This window comes from Trichomycterus rosablanca, chromosome 14 (genome assembly GCF_030014385.1).
Source record: "Trichomycterus rosablanca isolate fTriRos1 chromosome 14, fTriRos1.hap1, whole genome shotgun sequence".
NCBI classification, from domain to species: Eukaryota; Metazoa; Chordata; class Actinopteri; order Siluriformes; family Trichomycteridae; genus Trichomycterus; species Trichomycterus rosablanca.
The window spans coordinates 35,347,269-35,367,561 of record NC_086001.1 but is presented as its reverse complement, the minus strand read 5'-3'; the positions used below and the strand labels follow the sequence as shown (position 1 = coordinate 35,367,561).

The 20,293-nt window shown below is 40.1% G+C and overlaps 1 protein-coding gene across 2 annotated transcripts; it reads right to left on the bottom strand.

Moving 5' to 3' along the window:
• Window positions 1-2,313: 2,313 nt before the first annotated feature.
• On the bottom strand, window positions 2,314-18,716 carry LOC134326972 (annexin A5-like). Of its 2 annotated transcripts, none has more exons than XM_063009065.1 (14): window positions 18,578-18,716; window positions 18,219-18,484; window positions 18,081-18,110; window positions 15,838-15,922; window positions 15,452-15,546; window positions 12,513-12,626; window positions 12,344-12,434; window positions 12,134-12,213; window positions 11,992-12,042; window positions 11,782-11,875; window positions 8,128-8,223; window positions 7,724-7,782; window positions 7,143-7,268; window positions 2,314-2,536 (listed from the first exon to the last, which is right to left on the bottom strand). In XM_063009065.1, the coding sequence occupies exons 3-14, from the start codon at window positions 18,081-18,083 to the stop codon at window positions 2,477-2,479; spliced, it is 954 nt and encodes a 317-aa protein (XP_062865135.1). In that variant the 5' UTR covers window positions 18,084-18,110; window positions 18,219-18,484; window positions 18,578-18,716; the 3' UTR covers window positions 2,314-2,476. The 2 variants fall into 2 exon arrangements, with proteins under 2 accessions (XP_062865135.1, XP_062865136.1); XM_063009066.1 differs by having other exon boundaries at window positions 7,143-7,265.
• Between the last annotated feature and the right edge of the window lie 1,577 nt (window positions 18,717-20,293).

Here is a 20,293-nt window from a genome sequence, read left to right as displayed (position 1 = left end):
ATGAGACCAAGATTAATTTGTTTGGTTCAGATGGTCTCAAGCATGTGTGGCGGCAATCAGGTGAGGAGTACAAAGATAAGTGTGTCATGCCCACAGTCAAGCATGGTGGTGGGAATGCCATGGTCTGGGGCTGCATGAGTGCAGCAGGTGTTGGGGAGTTACATTTCATTGAGGGACACATGAACTCCAATATGTACTGTGAAATACTGAAGCAGAGCATGATCCCATCCCTCCGGAAACTGGGTCGCAGGGCAGTGTTCCAGCATGATAATGACCCCAAACACACCTCTAAGTTGACCACTGCTTTATTGAAGAGGCTGAGGGTAAAGGTGATGGACTGGCCAAGCATGTCTCCAGACCTAAACCCAATAGAACATCTTTGGGGCATCCTCAAGCGGAAGGTGGAGGAGCGCAAAGTCTCGAATATCCGCCAGCTCCGTGATGTCGTCATGGAGGAGTGGAAAAGCATTCCAGTGGCAACCTGTCAAGCTCTGGTAAACTCCATGCCCAGGAGAGTTAAGGCAGTTCTGGGAAATAATGGTGGCCACACAAAATATTGACACTTCAGGAACTTTCACTAAGGGGTGTACTCACTTTTGTTGCCGGTGGTTTAGACATTAATGGCTGTATATTGAGTTATTTTGAGGGCAGAATAAATTTACACTGTTATATAAGCTGCACACAGACTACTTTTCATTGTGTCAAAGTGTCATTTTGTCAGTGTTGTCCCATGAAAAGATATACTTAAATATCTGCAGAAATGTGAGGGGTGTACTCACTTTTGTGATACACTGTATATATATATATATATATACTCATATATATATATATATATATATATATATATATACATGATATATATATACACATACTCAAAAACAAAAAACAAAAAAGTTGGGACGGGGAGAAATAGAAGTGAAATGACTGGATCCACCAAAGGCTCAGTCTTCCCAAGCAATGATGTGTTTTTAGTGGTTTATGTTATTTTTTGGCTACGTTCAGGTAGTTCTTGGATTACTTACCATGTTTCCTCTTAGTATAAGGTAAAAATTCACGTTTTCTTCCTGACCCTGGTCAAAAAGACCCAAATAAATTGGGACGGTAGGTAATGTTGTGGGTGGAAACCCGTTGGTTGAGTCGTTGGTGGATCCAATCATGAAACCATCACTTTTTACTTTAATTTCTCCGTCCTAACTTTTTTGTTTGTTTTTTTGTTTTTGAGTGTTGCAGACGTCACATTTTATACTTTTTAAAAAATACATATTTAAAAATACACGTGTTTTCTTTGTTCTATTAAGAGTTAAATAAATAACAAAAAAAAAATCTAACGATTTAACAAGTTACAGTTCTTGGTGGTTCTTGGTAGTTCTTGGATTACTTACCATGTTTCCTCTTAGTATAAGGTAAAAATTTACGTTTTCTTCCTGACTCTGGTCAAAAAGACCAAAATAAATTGGGACGGTAGGTAATATTGTTGGGAAAACCGACAAGTCGTTGGTGGATCCAATCATGAAACCATCTCTTTTTACTTTTATTTCTCCCCGTCCTAACTTTTTTGTTTCTTTTTTTTGTTTTTGAGTGTTACAGACGTCACATTTTATTGGTTTTTATAGTACATTTACAAAATACACGTGTTTTCTTTGTTCTATTATTAGTAAAAAACCAACAAAAAAACAAACGATTTAACAAGTTACAGTTTTTAGTGATTTATTTTATTTTTTAGCTACGTTCAGGTAGTTCTTGGATTACTTACCATGTTTCCTCTTAGTATAAGGTTAAAAAAATTGCGTTTTCTTCTCTATTTTGGTCAAAAAGACTCAAATAAATTGGGACGTAGGTAATATTGTTGGAAAAAACATTCAAAAACATGACATTTTATAATTTTTTAATAGTATATTTACAAAATACGTATTTTCTTTGTACTATTATGAGTTAAATAAATTTTAAAAATCAGTTTAAAAAAAGTTTAGTGGTTCTTGGTAATTCTTGGATTACTTACCATGTTTCCTCTTAGTATAAGGTAAAAATTCACGTTTTCTTCCTGACCCTGGTCAAAAAGACCCAAATAAATTGGGACGGTAGGTAATATTGTGGGGAAAACCGACTGAGCCTTTGGTGGATCCATGTGGTCATGATACCCTCCACATGTTATGGGTTCACTTGAACTAAGGTTAAAACACTAATTACTACAATTACCTGAACATGTTCCGACGTCTTTGTGTTGAATCTTACACACACACAATAATAATGATCATAATCATGATTATATGTTATATATAGACTTGAATTACAAACCAAACCAAACCCAGGTGGTTGTGGAATTTTTACTGTTTGTTTAATGAAAAAAAAAATACAAATGCAATTTTTTTTCTTGGCACCGTGTTGGCCACCCAGGCCCAGATGTTATTGCTCATCATGATTAGTAGCATTTTATTACACCAACTGTATGAAACTGGTACAATATTGAACGCCTGCTTCAGTCGTCGCCGCCGCACAGCAGGAGCAGGGTTTTACGATAGTCGCCGGAGGTGTCGTTCTGTCAAAGAGAGGGCAACCGAGATAAATAAAGGGTCAAAGGTATTCAAAATATGACAATGCACACACATTCAATCACACTGTGGCTCTTTCCCTTATAGCAGAGATATAGGAGTCAGAGTCGAGTCACGAGTCTTTAGCCTAGAGTCCGAGTCGAGTCATGAGTCTTTAGCCTGGAGTCCGAGTCAAGTCACGAGTCTTTAGGCTAGAGTCCGAGTCAAGTCACGAGTCTTTAGACTAAAGTCCGAGTCAAGTCACAAGTCTTTAGGCTAGAATAGAGTCCGAGTCAAGTCACAAGTCTTTAAGCTAGTCAGAGTTGAGTCACAAGTCTTTAGGCTAGAGTCCGAGTTAAGTCACTAGTCTTTAGGCTAGAATAGAGTCCGAGTCAAGTCACGAGTCTTTGGGCTAGAGTCTGGGTCAAGTCACGAGTCTTTAGGCTAGAGTCCGAGTCAAGTCACGAGTCTTTAGGCTAGAGTCCGAGTCAAGTCACGAGTCTTTAGCCTAGAGTCCGAATCAAGTCACGAGTCTTTAGGCTAGAGTCTGAGTCAAGTCACGAGTCTTTAGCCTAAAGTCCAGGTCAAGTCACGAGTCTTTAGGCCAGAGTCCGAGTCAAGTCACGAGTCTTTAGGCCAGAGTCCGAGTCAAGTCACGAGTCTTTAGGCTAGAGCACGAGTCTTTAGGCTAGAGTCCGAGTCGTCACGAGTCTTTAGGCCACAGTCCGAGTCAAGTCACGTGTCTTTAGGCCAGAGTCCGAGTCAAGTCACGTGTCTTTAGGCCAGAGTCCGAGTCAAGTCACGAGTCTTTAGGCTAGGCACGAGTCTTTAGGCTAGAGTCCGAGTCGTCACGAGTCTTTAGGCCAGAGTCCGAGTCAAGTCACGTGTCTTTAGGCTGAAGTCCGAGTCAAGTCACAAGTCTTTAGGCTGGAGTCTGAGTCAAGTCACAAGTCTTTAGGCCAGAGTCTGAGTGAAGTCACGAGTCTTTAGGCTAGAGTCCGAGTCAAGTCACAAGTCTTTAGGCTGAAGTCTGAGTCAAGTCACGAGTGTTTAGGCTAGAGTCCAAGTCGAGTCACGAGTCTTTAGGCTGGAGTCTGAGTCGAGTCATGAGTGTTTAGGCTGGAGTCTGAGTCAAGTCACGAGTGTTTAGGCTAGAGTCCAAGTCGAGTCACGAGTCTTTAGGCTGGAGTCTGAGTCGAGTCATGAGTGTTTAGGCTGGAGTCTGAGTCAAGTCACGAGTGTTTAGGCTAGAGTCCAAGTCGAGTCACGAGTCTTTAGGCTGGAGTCTGAGTCGAGTCACGAGTGTTTAGGCTGGAGTCTGAGTCAAGTCACGAGTGTTTAGGCTAGAGTCCAAGTCGAGTCATGAGTCTTTAGGCTAGAGTCCGAGTCAAGTCACGGCTACGTTACGTAGGGTATTCCTCCATTGTTATATATATATATAAATAAAAACTTCATTCCATATATATCGAGTCTTTTTTTTATATATCGAGTTTCATTTGATATATATCAGTTTTCATTCCATATATATCAAGTTTCATATTATATGTATATATCGAGTTTTATTATATATATATATATATATATATATATATATACAGTGTATCACAAAAGTGAGTACACCCCTCACATTTCTGAAAATATTTTATTATATCTTTTCATGGGACAACATTATAGAAATAAAACTTGGATATAACTTAGAGTAGTCAGTGTACAGCTTGTATATCAGTGTAGATTTACTGTCTTCTGAAAATAACTCAACACACAGCCATTAATGTCTAAATAGCTGCAACATAAGTGAGTACACCCCACAGTGAACATGTCCAAATTGTTCCACTCCTCCATGATGACATCACGGAGCTGGTGGATGTTAGACACCTTGAACTCCTCCACCTTCCACTTGAGGATGCGCCACAGGTGCTCAATTGGGTTTAGTCCATCACCTTTACCTTCAGCTTCCTCAGCAAGGCAGTTGTCATCTTGGAGGTTGTGTTTGGGGTCGTTATCCTGTTGGAAAACTGCCATGAGGCCCAGTTTTCGAAGGGAGGGGATCATGCTCTGTTTCAGAATGTCACAGTACATGTTGGAATTCATGTTTCCCTCAATGAACTGCAGCTCCCCAGTGCCAGCAACACTCATGCAGCCCAAGACCATGATGCTACCACCACCATGCTCGACTGTAGGCAAGATACAGTTGTCTTGGTACTTCTCACCAGGGCGCCGCCACACATGCTGGACACCATCTGAGCCAAACAAGTTTATCTTGGTCTCGTCAGACCACAGGGCATTCCAGTAATCCATGTTCTTGGACTGCTTGTCTTCAGCAAACTGTTTGCTGGCTTTCTTGTGCGTCAGCTTCCTTCTGGGATGACGACCATGCAGACCGAGTCGATGCAGTGTGCGGCGTATGGTCTGAGCACTGACAGGCTGACCTCCCACCTCTTCAACCTCTGCAGCGATGCTGGCAGCACTCATGTGTCTATTTTTTAAAGCCAACCTCTGGATATGACGCCGAACACGTGGACTCGACTTCTTCGGTCGACCCTGGCGAAGCCTGTTCCGAGTGGAACCTGTCCTGGAAAACCGCTGTATGACCTTGGCCACCATGCTGTAGCTCAGTTTCAGGGTGTTAGCAATCTTCTTATAGCCCAGGCCATCTTTGTGGAGAGCAACAATTCTATTTCTCACATCCTCAGAGAGTTCTTTGCCATGAGGTGCCATGTTGAATATCCAGTGGCCAGTATGAGAGAATTGTACCCAAAACACTAATATATATATACAGTGTATCACAAAAGTGAGTATACCCATCACATTTCTGCAGATATTTCATTATATCTTTTCATGGGACAACACTATAGACATGAAACTTGGATATAACTTAGAGTAGTCAGTGTACAGCTTGTATAGCAGTGTACATTTACTGTCTTCTGAAAATAACTCAACACACAGCCATTTATGTCTAAATAGCTGGCAACATAAGTGAGTACACCCCACAGTGAACATGTCCAAATTGTGCCCAAATGTGTCGTTGTCCCTCCCTGGTGTCATGTGTCAAGGTCCCAGGTGTAAATGGGGAGCAGGGCTGTTAAATTTGGTGTTTTGGGTACAATTCTCTCATACTGGCCACTGGATATTCAACATGGCACCTCATGGCAAAGAACTCTCTGAGGATGTGAGAAATAGAATTGTTGCTCTCCACAAAGATGGCCTGGGCTATAAGAAGATTGCTAACACTCTGAAACTGAGCTACAGCATGGTGGCCAAGGTCATACAGCGGTTTTCCAGGACAGGTTCCACTCGGAACAGGCTTCGCCAGGGTCGACCAAAGAAGTTGAGTCCACGTGTTCGGCGTCATATCCAGAGGTTGGCTTTAAAAAATAGACACATGAGTGCTGCCAGCATTGCTGCAGAGGTTGAAGACGTGGGAGGTCAGCCTGTCAGTGCTCAGACCATACGCCGCACACTGCATCAACTCGGTCTGCATGGTCGTCATCCCAGAAGGAAGCTGACGCACAAGAAAGCCCGCAAACAGTTTGCTGAAGACAAGCAGTCCAAGAACATGGATTACTGGAATGCCCTGTGTCTTGGTCTGAGACCAAGATAAACTTGTTTGGCTCAGATGGTGTCCAGCATGTGTGGCGGCGCCCTGGTGAGAAGTACCAAGACAACTGTATCTTGCCTACAGTCAAGCATGGTGGTGGTAGCATCATGGTCTTGGGCTGCATGAGTGTTGCTGGCACTGGGGAGCTGCAGTTCATTGAGGGAAACATGAATTCCAACATGTACTGTGACATTCTGAAACAGAGCATGATCCCCTCCCTTCGAAAACTGGGCCTCATGGCAGTTTTCCAACAGGATAACGACCCCAAACACAACCTCCAAGATGACAACTGCCTTGCTGAGGAAGCTGAAGGTAAAGGTGATGGACTAAACCCAATTGAGCACCTGTGGCGCATCCTCAAGTGGAAGGTGGAGGAGTTCAAGGTGTCTAACATCCACCAGCTCCGTGATGTCATCATGGAGGAGTGGAAGAGGATTCCAGTAGCAACCTGTGCAGCTCTGGTGAATTCCATGCCCAGGAGGGTTAAGGCAGTGCTGGATAATAATGGTGGTCACACAAAATATTGACACTTTGGGCACAATTTGGAGATGTTCACTGTGGGGTGTACTCACTTATGTTGCCAGCCATTTAGACATTAATGGCTGTGTGTTGAGTTATTTTCAGAAGACAGTAAATCTACACTGCTATACAAGTTGTACACTGACTACTCTAAGTTATATCCAAGTTTTATTTCTATAGTGTTGTCCCATGAAAAGATATAATAAAATATTTGCAGAAATGTGAGGGGTGTACTCACTTTTGTGATACACTGTATATTGGGTTTTTTTGTCACACGTAACTAATGTTAACACATGCTGATGCTACCGAGTCTTGTTGTTTACGAGTCATTTATTGCGAGTCACGAGTCGAGTCAGAGTCATTTGAAACGAGTCAAGTCGAGTCCCCATCTCTGCCTTATACCGTATAATCGCCCGCATGGTATTCGGTCATAACAGTAATCGCAAATTCCAAAACCTTGGGCGTCTGTGTGCTCTTGGGTCGAAATGTAAGCATACCGTTATCATCTTGTGGAGAGAGGTGGAGAACATCTTCTTGAACTCGGCCCGTATGTCCAGCATGTCGATCTCGCTACGGGACACCATGATGCGCATCAGCGTCTGGTCGTCGGTCCCGGAGCCCTGCTGGAACAGAAATGGTTGCGTCCATAATTTGAAACACTCGTACCGCATGCGCATGGTATCTAGTGTCTATGCGGACCCTGATCGAATCAATCCTGGGGATTCCAGGAGGTGTCCACATACTTATGACTTTAATTCAGTTAAATGTTTTTGATCCATCGTCCATTGCTATTGTTAGTGAGGCCCAACCTAACTGCCGTGTTGAGCGGTTTAACGTTCAAGTGCCTCACGTTTACTGGTTGATCTGATAGCGATCCTACGGCAATTCAGTTAGCAAGGCTAAAAACACGACTCCCCAACAATCCGAGAAATGCAGCACATTTAAACTTAGTAGCAGCATGCGCAGGCTTTGAAGACGTCAGAGAGGCCGCAGTCCATCACGACACAGGACGACCCGGCAACACCCCGGCGACCTTTCTCTCTTTTATAGCAAATTCGGAATATTCAGGAAGTCTTACCTTCATCGAGTTGTACAGACACTCGGCCAGATAGGCGGGAACGCTGCGGGCGCACTTCACTGAAACAAAACAAGCAACATTCGCAATAGTTAGGAAGGAGGGTAGATCGTCATTCAGTCGGATTATCACTTGGAATTAAGGAGCCTCCGTAGGCAGCATTTTAAGGGATCCAAGAATTTAGACACGCCCTCTTCTCGGGAATGTAGGACGACGTAACCACCTGGGAATCGGAATCTGGACCTTGTTGCAGTGAGGCGGCAGTGCTCCCCAGTACTTTACATGGGTACCAGTCGAGTGGTCTCGAGGACTGACCTTCCGAATGCTGAAGTGAGCCACCATAGGAGCGGAGACTGTTATAACTGCAAACGCGACTCTGGACTCGAATGCGCCGGGTGTTAGCTTACCCACAGCCAGCAGAACTTCTTGCAGGGGTCCGGAAGTTTCCTTCTTGATGCTGTCTTCGATCTGAAACCCGCTCAGCTTGGTGTACTCGCCGAACACTGCGGAAATACGACACGGCGGGCGATGAGCTCAACAGGACCAGCAATCAGAAGGCTGCCGGTTCATATCAACACGGCTTAGACGTTCAGCTTTAAGATCTGAGCAAGTTTAGCAAGCAATAGTGAGTTTCATTTTATATATTTCGAGTTTTATTATAAATATATCAAGTTTCATTTTATATATATCGAGTTTAATTATATATATATATATATACAGTGTATCACAAAAGTAAGTACACCCCTCACATTTCTGCAAATATTTCATTATATCTTTTCATGGGACAACACTATAGACATGAAACTTGGATATAACTTAGAGTAGTCAGTGTACAGCTTGTATAGCAGTGTAGATTTACTGTCTTCTGAAAATAACTCAACACACAGCCATTAATGTCTAAATAGCTGCAACATAAGTGAGTACACCCCACAGTGAACATGTCCAAATTGTGCCCAAATGTGTCGTTGTCCCTCCCTGGTGTCATGTGTCAAGGTCCCAGGTGTAAATGGGGAGCAGGGCTGTTAAATTTGGTGTTTTGGGTACAATTCTCTCATACTGGCCACTGGATATTCAACATGGCACCTCATGGCAAAGAACTCTCTGAGGATGTGAGAAATAGAATTGTTGCTCTCTACAAAGATGGCCTGGGCTATAAGAAGATTGCTAACACCCTGAAACTGAGCTACAGCATGGTGGCCAAGGTCATACAGCGGTTTTCCAGGACAGGTTCCACTCGGAACAGGCTTCGCCAGGGTCGACCAAAGAAGTCGAGTCCACGTGTTCGGCGTCATATCCAGAGGTTGGCTTTAAAAAATAGACACATGAGTGCTGCCAGCATCGCTGCAGAGGTTGAAGACGTGGGAGGTCAGCCTGTCAGTGCTCAGACCATACGCCGCACACTGCATCGACTCGGTCTGCATGGTCGTCATCCCAGAAGGAAGCTGACGCACAAGAAAGCCCGCAAACAGTTTGCTGAAGACAAGCAGTCCAAGAACATGGATTACTGGAATGCCCTGTGGTCTGACGAGACCAAGATAAACTTGTTTGGCTCAGATGGTGTCCAGCATGTGTGGCGGCGCCCTGGTGAGAAGTACCGAGACAACTGTATCTTGCCTACAGTCGAGCATGGTGGTGGTAGCATCATGGTCTTGGGCTGCATGAGTGTTGCTGGCACTGGGGAGCTGCAGTTCATTGAGGGAAACATGAATTCCAACATGTACTGTGACATTCTGAAACAGAGCATGATCCCCTCCCTTCGAAAACTGGGCCTCATGGCAGTTTTCCAACAGGATAACGACCCCAAACACAACCTCCAAGATGACAACTGCCTTGCTGAGGAAGCTGAAGGTAAAGGTGATGGACTAAACCCAATTGAGCACCTGTGGCGCATCCTCAAGTGGAAGGTGGAGGAGTTCAAGGTGTCTAACATCCACCAGCTCCGTGATGTCATCATGGAGGAGTGGAAGAGGATTCCAGTAGCGACCTGTGCAGCTCTGGTGAATTCCATGCCCAGGAGGGTTAAGGCAGTGCTGGATAATAATGGTGGTCACACAAAATATTGACACTTTGGGCACAATTTGGACATGTTCACTGTGGGGTGTACTCACTTATGTTGCAGCTATTTAGACATTAATGGCTGTGTGTTGAGTTATTTTCAGAAGACAGTAAATCTACACTGCTATACAAGTTGTACACTGACTACTCTAACTTATATCCAAGTTTCATGTCTATAGTGTTGTCCCATGAAAAGATATAATGAAATATTTGCAGAAATGTGAGGGGTGTACTCACTTTTGTGATACACTGTATATATACTGTATATATACAGTGTATCACAAAAGTGAGTACACCCCTCACATTTCTGCAGATATTTAAGTATATCTTTTCATGGGACAACACTGACAAAATGACACTTTGACACAATGAAAAGTAGTCTGTGTGCAGCTTATATAACAGTGTACATTTATTCCTCCCTCAAAATAACTCAGTATACAGCCATTAATGTCTAAACCACCGGCAACAAAAGTGAGTACACCCCTTAGGGAAAGTTCCTGAAGTGTCAATATTTTGTGTGGCCACCATTATTTCCCAGAACTGCCTTAACTCTCCTGGGCATGGAGTTTACCAGAGCTTCACAGGTTGCCACTGGAATGCTTTTCCACTCCTCCATGACGACATCACGGAGCTGGCGGATATTCGAGACTTTGCGCTCCTCCACCTTCCGCTTGAGGATGCCCCAAAGATGTTCTATTGGGTTTAGGTCTGGAGACATGCTTGGCCAGTCCATCACCTTTACCCTCAGCCTCTTCAATAAAGCAGTGGTCGTCTTAGAGGTGTGTTTGGGGTCATTATCATGCTGGAACACTGCCCTGCGACCCAGTTTCCGGAGGGAGGGGATCATGCTCTGCTTCAGTATTTCACAGTACATATTGGAGTTCATGTGTCCCTCAATGAAATGTAACTCCCCAACACCTGCTGCACTCATGCAGCCCCAGACCATGGCATTCCCACCACCATGCTTGACTGTAGGCATGACACACTTATCTTTGTACTCCTCACCTGATTGCCGCCACACATGCTTGAGACCATCTGAACCAAACAAATTAATCTTGGTCTCATCAGACCATAGGACATGGTTCCAGTAATCCATGTCCTTTGTTGACATGTCTTCAGCAAACTGTTTGAGGGCTTTCTTGTGTAGAGACTTCAGAAGAGGCTTCCTTCTGGGGTGACGGCCATGCAGACCGATTTGATGTAGTGTGCGGCGTATGGTCTGAGCACTGACAGGCTGACCCCCCACCTTTTCAGTCTCTGCAGCAATGCTGACAGCACTCCTGCGCCTAGCTTTCAAAGACAGCAGTTGGATGTGACGCTGAGCACGTGCACTCAGCTTCTTTGGACGACCGACGCGAGGTCTGTTCTGAGTGGACCCTGCTCTTTTAAAACGCTGGATGATCTTGGCCACTGTGCTGCAGCTCAGTTTCAGGGTGTTGGCCATCTTCATGTAGCCTTGGCCATCTTCATGTAGCGCAACAATTCGTCTTTTAAGATCCTCAGAGAGTTCTTTGCCATGAGGTGCCATGTTGGAACTTTCAGTGACCAGTATGAGAGAGTGTGAGAGCTGTACTACTAAATTGAACGCACCTGCTCCCTATGCACACCTGAGACCTAGTAACACTAACGAGTCACATGACATTTTGGAGGGAAAATGACAAGCAGGGCTCAATTTGGACATTTAGGGGTGTAGTCTCTTAGGGGTGTACTCACTTTTGTTGCCGGTGGTTTAGACATTAATGGCTGTATATTGAGTTATTTTGAGGGAAGAATAAATTTACACTGTTATATAAGCTGCACACAGACTACTTTTCATTGTGTCAAAGTGTCATTTTGTCAGTGTTGTCCCATGAAAAGATATACTTAAATATCTGCAGAAATGTGAGGGGTGTACTCACTTTTGTGATACACTGTATATATAAAATTTCATTATATATATCGAGTTTCGTTTTATATATATATCGATTTTTATTTGATATATATCGTTCTTTTATTCCATATATTACCTCGTCTAAGATGCTCGGCGCTGCGATTTCCCAAAATAGTAACGAACTGCTCCTCGTCGGTTCCGAACTTCTTCTCCCCTGCGTCGAGGAGGGCCTGAACGCAGACACAACACAGACGGTGTTTAATAAACCATCGCAGATCAAAAGCAGCAAGAACCGTCGACAGAATCCTCCTCCCGCGCACCTTGTGTGTCAATTCCATTGACGTACCTTAGCGTCCGCCGGTATGGTGGCCTCCTGTACGCCCTGCTGTCTGTTGGCCTGAAACCGAAGCAGAAAAGATAATCACACACACACACACCCCAACCAACGCGAAGACCGAGCGCCAGACCACCGAGGCTGCTTCAAATACCTGAATCAAAATGACCAGCATCTGCTCGAAGGCTCCAGCGGTGTCACCACACACATCCTGCTCCAGGCTCTTCCCGTACTCTGTACAGAACAAGGTTCAGGAGGTTCAGTACCTCCGACCTCCCACCCTCGGGCACAGCCAATCGCGCCAACTCCACCCGTAAGCCGACCTGACCCGAGACCCACAGTTGTGGAATATGATGACACTCACCCTGCTTGTAGAGCTTGTTGATCTCTTGGACCTCGTTGGTGGTTCGAGATGCCAGGATCTCGATCAGAATGTTCTCACTGGTGCCTACACCCTAAAGTAGATAAATAAATACGTGTGTGTGTGTGTATTGAAGACCACATATGGTTAGGTATTGGATTATTGGATTTACCCTGATAGCATAATTCAGGCACTCCACGTCGTACTTGGTAGGCGCGGACAACAGCGCCACGATCAGACCCTCCAACTTCCCCCCCAGCTCCGACATCAGATCGCTCACCAAATCCTAGAGATCCAGACAGAAGAGATCGTTTAGTCCTTTATACAAAAAGCACAAAGACGAGATTTTAAATTAAAATGTATAAATGTTTAAACTGTTGGAAGTTTGGGATTTTTAACCTGAAATACCAACAGTGACCTGTAGATGGCAACACCGCACTCGCCTATAATAACAAGCTATGGCGGTTTTAATACTGTACATACAGTATATAGCGCGTATAGTGCACTGTGTAGGGAACATAAATTTATATCTAAAATACAATCTAGTGCACTATGTAGTGAACATAAATCAATTGTCTAAAATACTATCTAGTGCACTGTGTAGGGAACATAAATCCGTGATCTGATATACAATCTAGTGCACTATGTAGGGAACTTAAATTCGTGATCTGATATACAATCTAGTGCACTATGTAGGGAACTTAAATTCGTGATCTGATATACAATCTAGTGCACTATGTAGGGAACTTAAATTCGTGATCTGATATACAATCTAGTGCACTATGTAGGGAACTTAAATTCGTGATCTGATATACAATCTAGTGCACTATGTAGGGAACTTAAATTCGTGATCTGATATACAATCTAGTGCACTATGTAGGGAACTTAAATTCGTGATCTGATATACAATCTAGTGCACTACGTAGGGAACATAAATTTATATCTAAAATACAATCTAGTGCACTATGTAGGGAACATAAATTCATATTTAAAATACTATCTAGTGCACTATGTAGGGAACATAAATCCGTGATCTAATACACAATCTAGTGCACTATGTAGGGAACATAAATCCGTGATCTGATATACAATCTAGTGCACTATGTAGGGAACATAAATCAATTGTCTAAAATACTATCTAGTGCACTATGTAGGGAACATAAATCAATTGTCTAAAATACTATCTAGTGCACTATGTAGGGAACATAAATCCATGATCTGATATACAATCTAGTGCACTATGTAGGGAACTTAAATTCGTGATCTGATATACAATCTAGTGCACTACGTAGGGAACATAAATTTATATCTAAAATACAATCTAGTGCACTATGTAGGGAACATAAATTCATATTTAAAATACTATCTAGTGCACTATGTAGGGAACATAAATCCGTGATCTGATATACAATCTAGTGCACTATGTAGGGAACATAAATCCGTGATCTGATATACAATCTAGTGCACTATGTAGGGAACATAAATCAATTGTCTAAAATACTATCTAGTGCACTATGTAGGGAACATAAATCAATTGTCTAAAATACTATCTAGTGCACTATGTAGGGAACATAAATCCGTGATCTGATATACAATCTAGTGCACTATGTAGGGAACATAAATCCGTGATCTGATATACAATCTAGTGCACTATGTAGGGAACATAAATTTATATCTAAAATACAATCTAGTGCACTATGTAGGGAACATAAGTCCGTGATCTAATATACAATCTAGTGCACTATGTAGGGAACATAAATCCGTGATCTGATATACAATCTAGTGCACTACGTAGGGAACATAAATTTATATCTAAAATACAATCTAGTGCACTATGTAGGGAACATAAATCCGTGATCTGATATACAATCTAGTGCACTATGTAGGGAACATAAATCCGTGATCTGATATACAATCTAGTGCACTATGTAGGGAACACAAATTTATATCTAAAATACAATCTAGTGCACTATGTAGGGAACATAAGTCCGTGATCTAATATACAATCTAGTGCACTATGTAGGGAACATAAATCCGTGATCTGATATACAATCTAGTGCACTACGTAGGGAACATAAATGTATATCTAAAATACAATCTAGTGCACTATGTAGGGAACATAAATCAATTGTCTAAAATACTATCTAGTGCACTATGTAGGGAACATAAATCCGTGATCTGATATACAATCTAGTGCACTATGTAGGGAACACAAATTTATATCTAAAATACAATCTAGTGCACTATGTAGGGAACATAAGTCCGTGATCTAATATACAATCTAGTGCACTATGTAGGGAACATAAATCCGTGATCTGATATACAATCTAGTGCACTATGTAGGGAACATAAATTTATATCTAAAATACAATCTAGTGCACTATGTAGGGAACATAAGTCCGTGATCTAATATACAATCTAGTGCACTATGTAGGGAACATAAATCCGTGATCTGATATACAATCTAGTGCACTATGTAGGGAACACAAATTTATATCTAAAATACAATCTAGTGCACTATGTAGGGAACATAAGTCCGTGATCTGATATACAATCTAGTGCACTATGTAGGGAACACAAATTTATATCTAAAATACAATCTAGTGCACTATGTAGGGAACATAAATCCGTGATCTGATATACAATCTAGTGCACTATGTAGGGAACACAAATTTATATCTAAAATACAATCTAGTGCACTATGTAGGGAACATAAATCCGTGATCTGATATACAATCTAGTGCACTATGTAGGGAACATAAATCTGTTATCTAAAATACAATCTAGTGCACTATGTAGGGAACATAAATCCGTGATCTAATATACAATCTAGTGCACTATGTAGGGAACATTAATGTGTTTGTGACGCGAACAGTTAGCTTAGTAGCTCAGTTAGCAGCTCCTAAAAGTTCTGTTATCACCCATAATCCTTTGGTGTGTACGAGAGTTTTTTTAGCTTTTTTTTTTAAATGTCTGGAATACGATCCCCCCAATATGTCGTCATGCGTTTCCCTCATCAATAGGGCAACAAGTGCCAATCTTTTGAATGCCATGGATGTCAATCAAAAGATCTACTGGTCTCCCAATAATAGAGCAAGAAGATGACGTTACCGTGCCACGCAGGGTCTTGTAGGCGGCCTTGATCTGCTGCCGTTGAGCGCTGCTGCGGGCCGTTAGAAGCTTCAGGATGGCCTCTTCATTGGTGCCTACGTGAACAATGTAAATAAACATTAACGTTCTGCACAGCCCTCAATTCAGCCAGAACATCAGCCGCTCCTCTGAGAGGGCTTCTCACGTTACTTGGATGTACAGTATTTCTGTGGAAATTTGTGCCCATACTGTAGGGCATTTGTATGGCTGGGCACCTATAAAAGCCTCAATTCATGTTCCGGTTCTTTCCAAAGCTGTTTAAACTAAACCGTTCATCATGTCTGCAATCGCGACCACTGCCGTCCATCCAAGACGCTAGATCAAGTAGCAGCACTTGTGTAACTAACCCAGTCCTTTCATGGCCTTGTGGAGAGCCTGGGCATCAGTGTTGGCGTTAAATCCACTCTGGGCCTTGATAGTTCCTCTTCCAGCCTGAGACGAAGAAAAAAACAGCAGTTCTAAACCAAACAAATCAAATGCATGTAACAATCCTTGAAAACGGATAAGTAAGATGTGCAGGACTGCAGGGATTCAATTACATTCAGTCCTAAGAGTGTCAGGTGGTATGAAAATATAAATAACTAAATATTAATAATACTTAATAAAAAAAACATTAAATATAAATAACAATTATAAATAACATTAAATATAAATAACACTAAATATTAATAATACTTAATAAAAAAAACATTAAATATAAATAACAATTATAAATAACATTAAATATAAATAACACTAAATATAAATAATATTAAATATAAATAACAATTATAAATAACACTAAATATAAATAACATTAAATATTAATAACACTAAATATAAATAACACTAAACATAAATAACACTGAATATAAATAACGTTAAATATAAATTAAATTAAATATAAATAACACTAAATATTAATATCAGTAAATATAAAACACTAAATATAAATAACATTAAATATAAATAACACTGAATATAAATAACACTAAATATTAATATCACTAAATATAAAACACTAAATATAAATAACATTAAATATAAATAACACTGAATATAAATAACATTAAATATAAAATAAATTAAATATAAATAACATTAAATATAAATAACACTAAATATTAATATCACTACATATAAAAACACTAAACATAATTAACACTAAATATAAATAACACTAAATATAAAAACACTAAATATAAATAACACTAAATATAAATAACATTAAATATAAATAACACTAAATATAAAAACACTAAATATAAATAACACTAAATATAAATAACACTAAATATAAATAACACTAAATATAATATCACTAAATATAAATAACACTACATATAAATAACACTAAATATAAATAACATTAAATATAAATAACACTAAATATAATAACACTAAATATAAAAACACTAAATATAAATAACACTAAATATAAATAACATTAAATATAAATAACACTAAATATTAATATCACTAAATATAAAACACTAAATATAAATAAAATTAAATATAAATAACATTAAATATAAATAACACTAAATATAAAAACACTAAATATAAATAACACTAAATATAAAAACACTAAATATAAATATCACAAAATATAAATAACACTAAATATAAATAACACGAAATATAATTCTTAAAATAAATAAATAAAGCTCAATATTAAATGGGCCGTTCACGAACAAACAAGTTAGGTCAACCCTTCGAATCTGCTTGCGCGGTTTAAAGATCCGTATCCAAACAATGGCCGTTCTGTTTGAACAAGGCATGATGGGTAAAAGAGATTGGACACCAATTCAGTTCGGACCAACCAATATGAGCAAGTAGATGTTGATGTACAAATACTTCATTGTTCTGATCTGATCCTTGACTGCACTACAGGGCAAAAATACGTGGACACCCGTTCCAACTCAGTCTGCCTGTGGTCACTGATATGGAGCTTTCGGCATTCATTCAAGTACTCTGTCAAAGTGATGGCCTGGCTCACAGTCAGGGTTCCAATTTGGCCCAAAAACGACTGTTGGTGATTTCATTTCATCGACCGTATACACCTGTTAGCAATGGGTGTGTCCGCGATGTGTACATACTTCCGGACAATCCAGTACTACGGTTTGCTGAATGATTCTATCTCTGCAAACAACCGCACCCATGGACGATAATAATGATAATGATGGTGAAGTGGCTCTACCAGACGGAGGCGAGACTCCGAAAAAGAGGTCAAACCTGCTCGCTGAGGAATGCTGCCCACACCTAAGGGTGGAAACCTCAGCTCAACTGAGAGAGAAAAAGTGTCATGGGTGTAATGCCATAGTCATAACTTCTCGTAACCTGGGTTTTGCTGGCTGGTGAGCGAATGGAACCGACTATGGTGACGGGGGTAATGCCAACTAAGCTGCTATGAATGGATTCAATGGCTAAAAAGCAAACAAAGTGCGAGCACCCATTGATAGTTGTCCTGGGATCTGCAGGTGTACTGTCAGACTGTTCATTTAGACCGTCATGACGGACGAGAGACGGGGTCTTACAGAGAGCCGCACCGCGTACGGCCAGCCAGGTAAATGTGATTAATAAAGGAATGAAAACATCAGTTTGGACTCACCATTGTTTCGGGATCTGCTCAAATCCAACGCTGTGAATGAAAGAGAAAACATATTCGCAAGTCTGTCAATAATCAGGTGTCCAGATTTATTTGAAAAACGTGTCCCAGAATAAAACGTGAAGTGTTAACAGTACTCACCGATAAGCTTTAGGCACTTGGAACACGACTGCACCCGTAGGAGGAGGAAGAATGAGAGTGAAGCTGGAAGAGCCGCAACCACGACTTTAAACTGCACCTGTCATCGAGGCCACGCCCAGCCCACGCCGAGGGCCGCTCAGAACTATGGGTAATGTAGTTCGTCAAAAAAAGACCTGGAATGCCGATTCATCTGGCCACGAGGCACGTTCCCGCTGTGTGACGGTCCATCCTGGATGCCTCCGAGCCCGGAGAAGTCGACGCCGCTTCTGGACATGATTAACAGTAAAGTTTTAAGTATCACTTGTGCAGTAGCTCTGTATTGTAGAGCTTAATAAAGGTATGATAAACTAATCCCTCACCTGTGTGGTTATATCAGCTAGTGTTGAGCGGAGGTTCTTGATGCGGCGCCGTCTGAGGGATGGAAGATCACGAGCGTTCAGGTTAAGCTCGCATCCTTGGCCTGTACGCACTGAAATTCCTCCTGATTCCTTAAACGGTCTAATAAATAATAAATATATATAACATTAAATATAAATAATATTAAATATAACATAAAATATAAATAATGTTAAATATGAATAATATTAAAAATAAATAACACTAAATATAAATAACATTAAATATAAGTAACATTAAATATTAATAACACAATATAAATAACACTAAATATAAATAATATTAAATATAAATAATATTAAATATAACATTAAATATAAATAATATTAAATATAAATAACACTAAATATAAATAACATTAAATATAAGTAACATTAAATATTAATAACACTAAAAATAAATAATATTAAATATAAATAACATTAAATATAAGTAACATTAAATATTAATAACACTAAAAATAAATAATATTAAATATAAATAATATTAAATATAAATAACATTAAATATTAATAACACTAAATATTAATATTAAATATAAATAATATTAAATATAAATAACATTAAGTATAAATAACACTAAATATTAATAATATTAAATATAAATAACATTAAGTATAAATAACACTAAATATTAATAACACTAAATATTAATAATATTAAATATAAATAACATTAAATATAAATAACACTAAATATTAATAATATTAAATATAAAAAACATTAAATATAAATAACACTAAATATTAATAACACTAAATATTAACAACACTAATCATGTGGTTATATCAGATATTGTTGAGGTTAATAAAGTTTAACTAAGGTAATGAAAGGTCTTTGTTTACATCCTAGCATTTAGCTTCTGTCATAAACAGGTTAGCTTAGCTTGTGCACCTCATTCACTACTAGACGAAGCGATCTAATGGTTTAGAGTGACTGGAACCGTCTAAACGGTTGATTGGTTGCTACCACGTCAATCACGCATTCGGCGGTTTTGATTGGTTCGGGGGCGGGACTTAGAACGAGCATGTGAGTGAAAGACGGGAGACGGACGAGACGAGCTAATTAATTAGCATTAGCTCGAGGGAGGAACAGAGTAAATACGGTTCATCACAAAAATAAACAGTTAGCCCCTTTAATCCTATCATTTCAGGTTGGAAGTTTAGTAAAAGCTTGTGAACATTATATATTTTCTCTGAAAGTAGTTTTATTACCACACACCGTGTTTGTCAACTGTATCCTGTCAAAGTGACTGCTTAATTGTGCTAAGCTAAAACCAAAAAGCCCCAAAAACAAACCTTTAATTATTTGCAAAAATAATGCAATTCATGCCCCTTTCTAATAACCGATAACCAACGGTGTGGCCCTCGAGGTGACTAGAAAGCTGTGTTGCGCTTATTGCCCTGTGTTCACACCAGAAGCATCAGAAAAAGTTGGGACAGTATGGAAAATGCAAATAAAAACGCAGTGTTCCTTACAGTTACTTTGACTTTTATTCCATTGCCGACAGGAAGAACCTGAGGTATTTCAGGTTTTGAAATATATAATGATATGATTCCAAATGATGTGAGTCTCTGATGAGTAAAGATTATCAGAGGATCCAGTTTGTCCACAAATGTGTGAAAAAAATGATTGAAATGTGTAAAAACAATGAACCTCAAAGAAAGAGAAGATGGAAG

What these genes read in the sequence shown, in the direction of transcription:
- LOC134326972 (XM_063009065.1), bottom strand. An exon ending in GCCTGAATTATGCTATCAGG is followed by an intron (nt 12,435 to 12,512) that starts GTAAATCCAATA and finishes TATCTACTTTAG; the next exon opens with GGTGTAGGCACCAGTGAGAA. An exon ending in GTCTGTACAACTCGATGAAG is followed by an intron (nt 7,269 to 7,723) that starts GTAAGACTTCCT and finishes TTTCTGTTCCAG; the next exon opens with CAGGGCTCCGGGACCGACGA.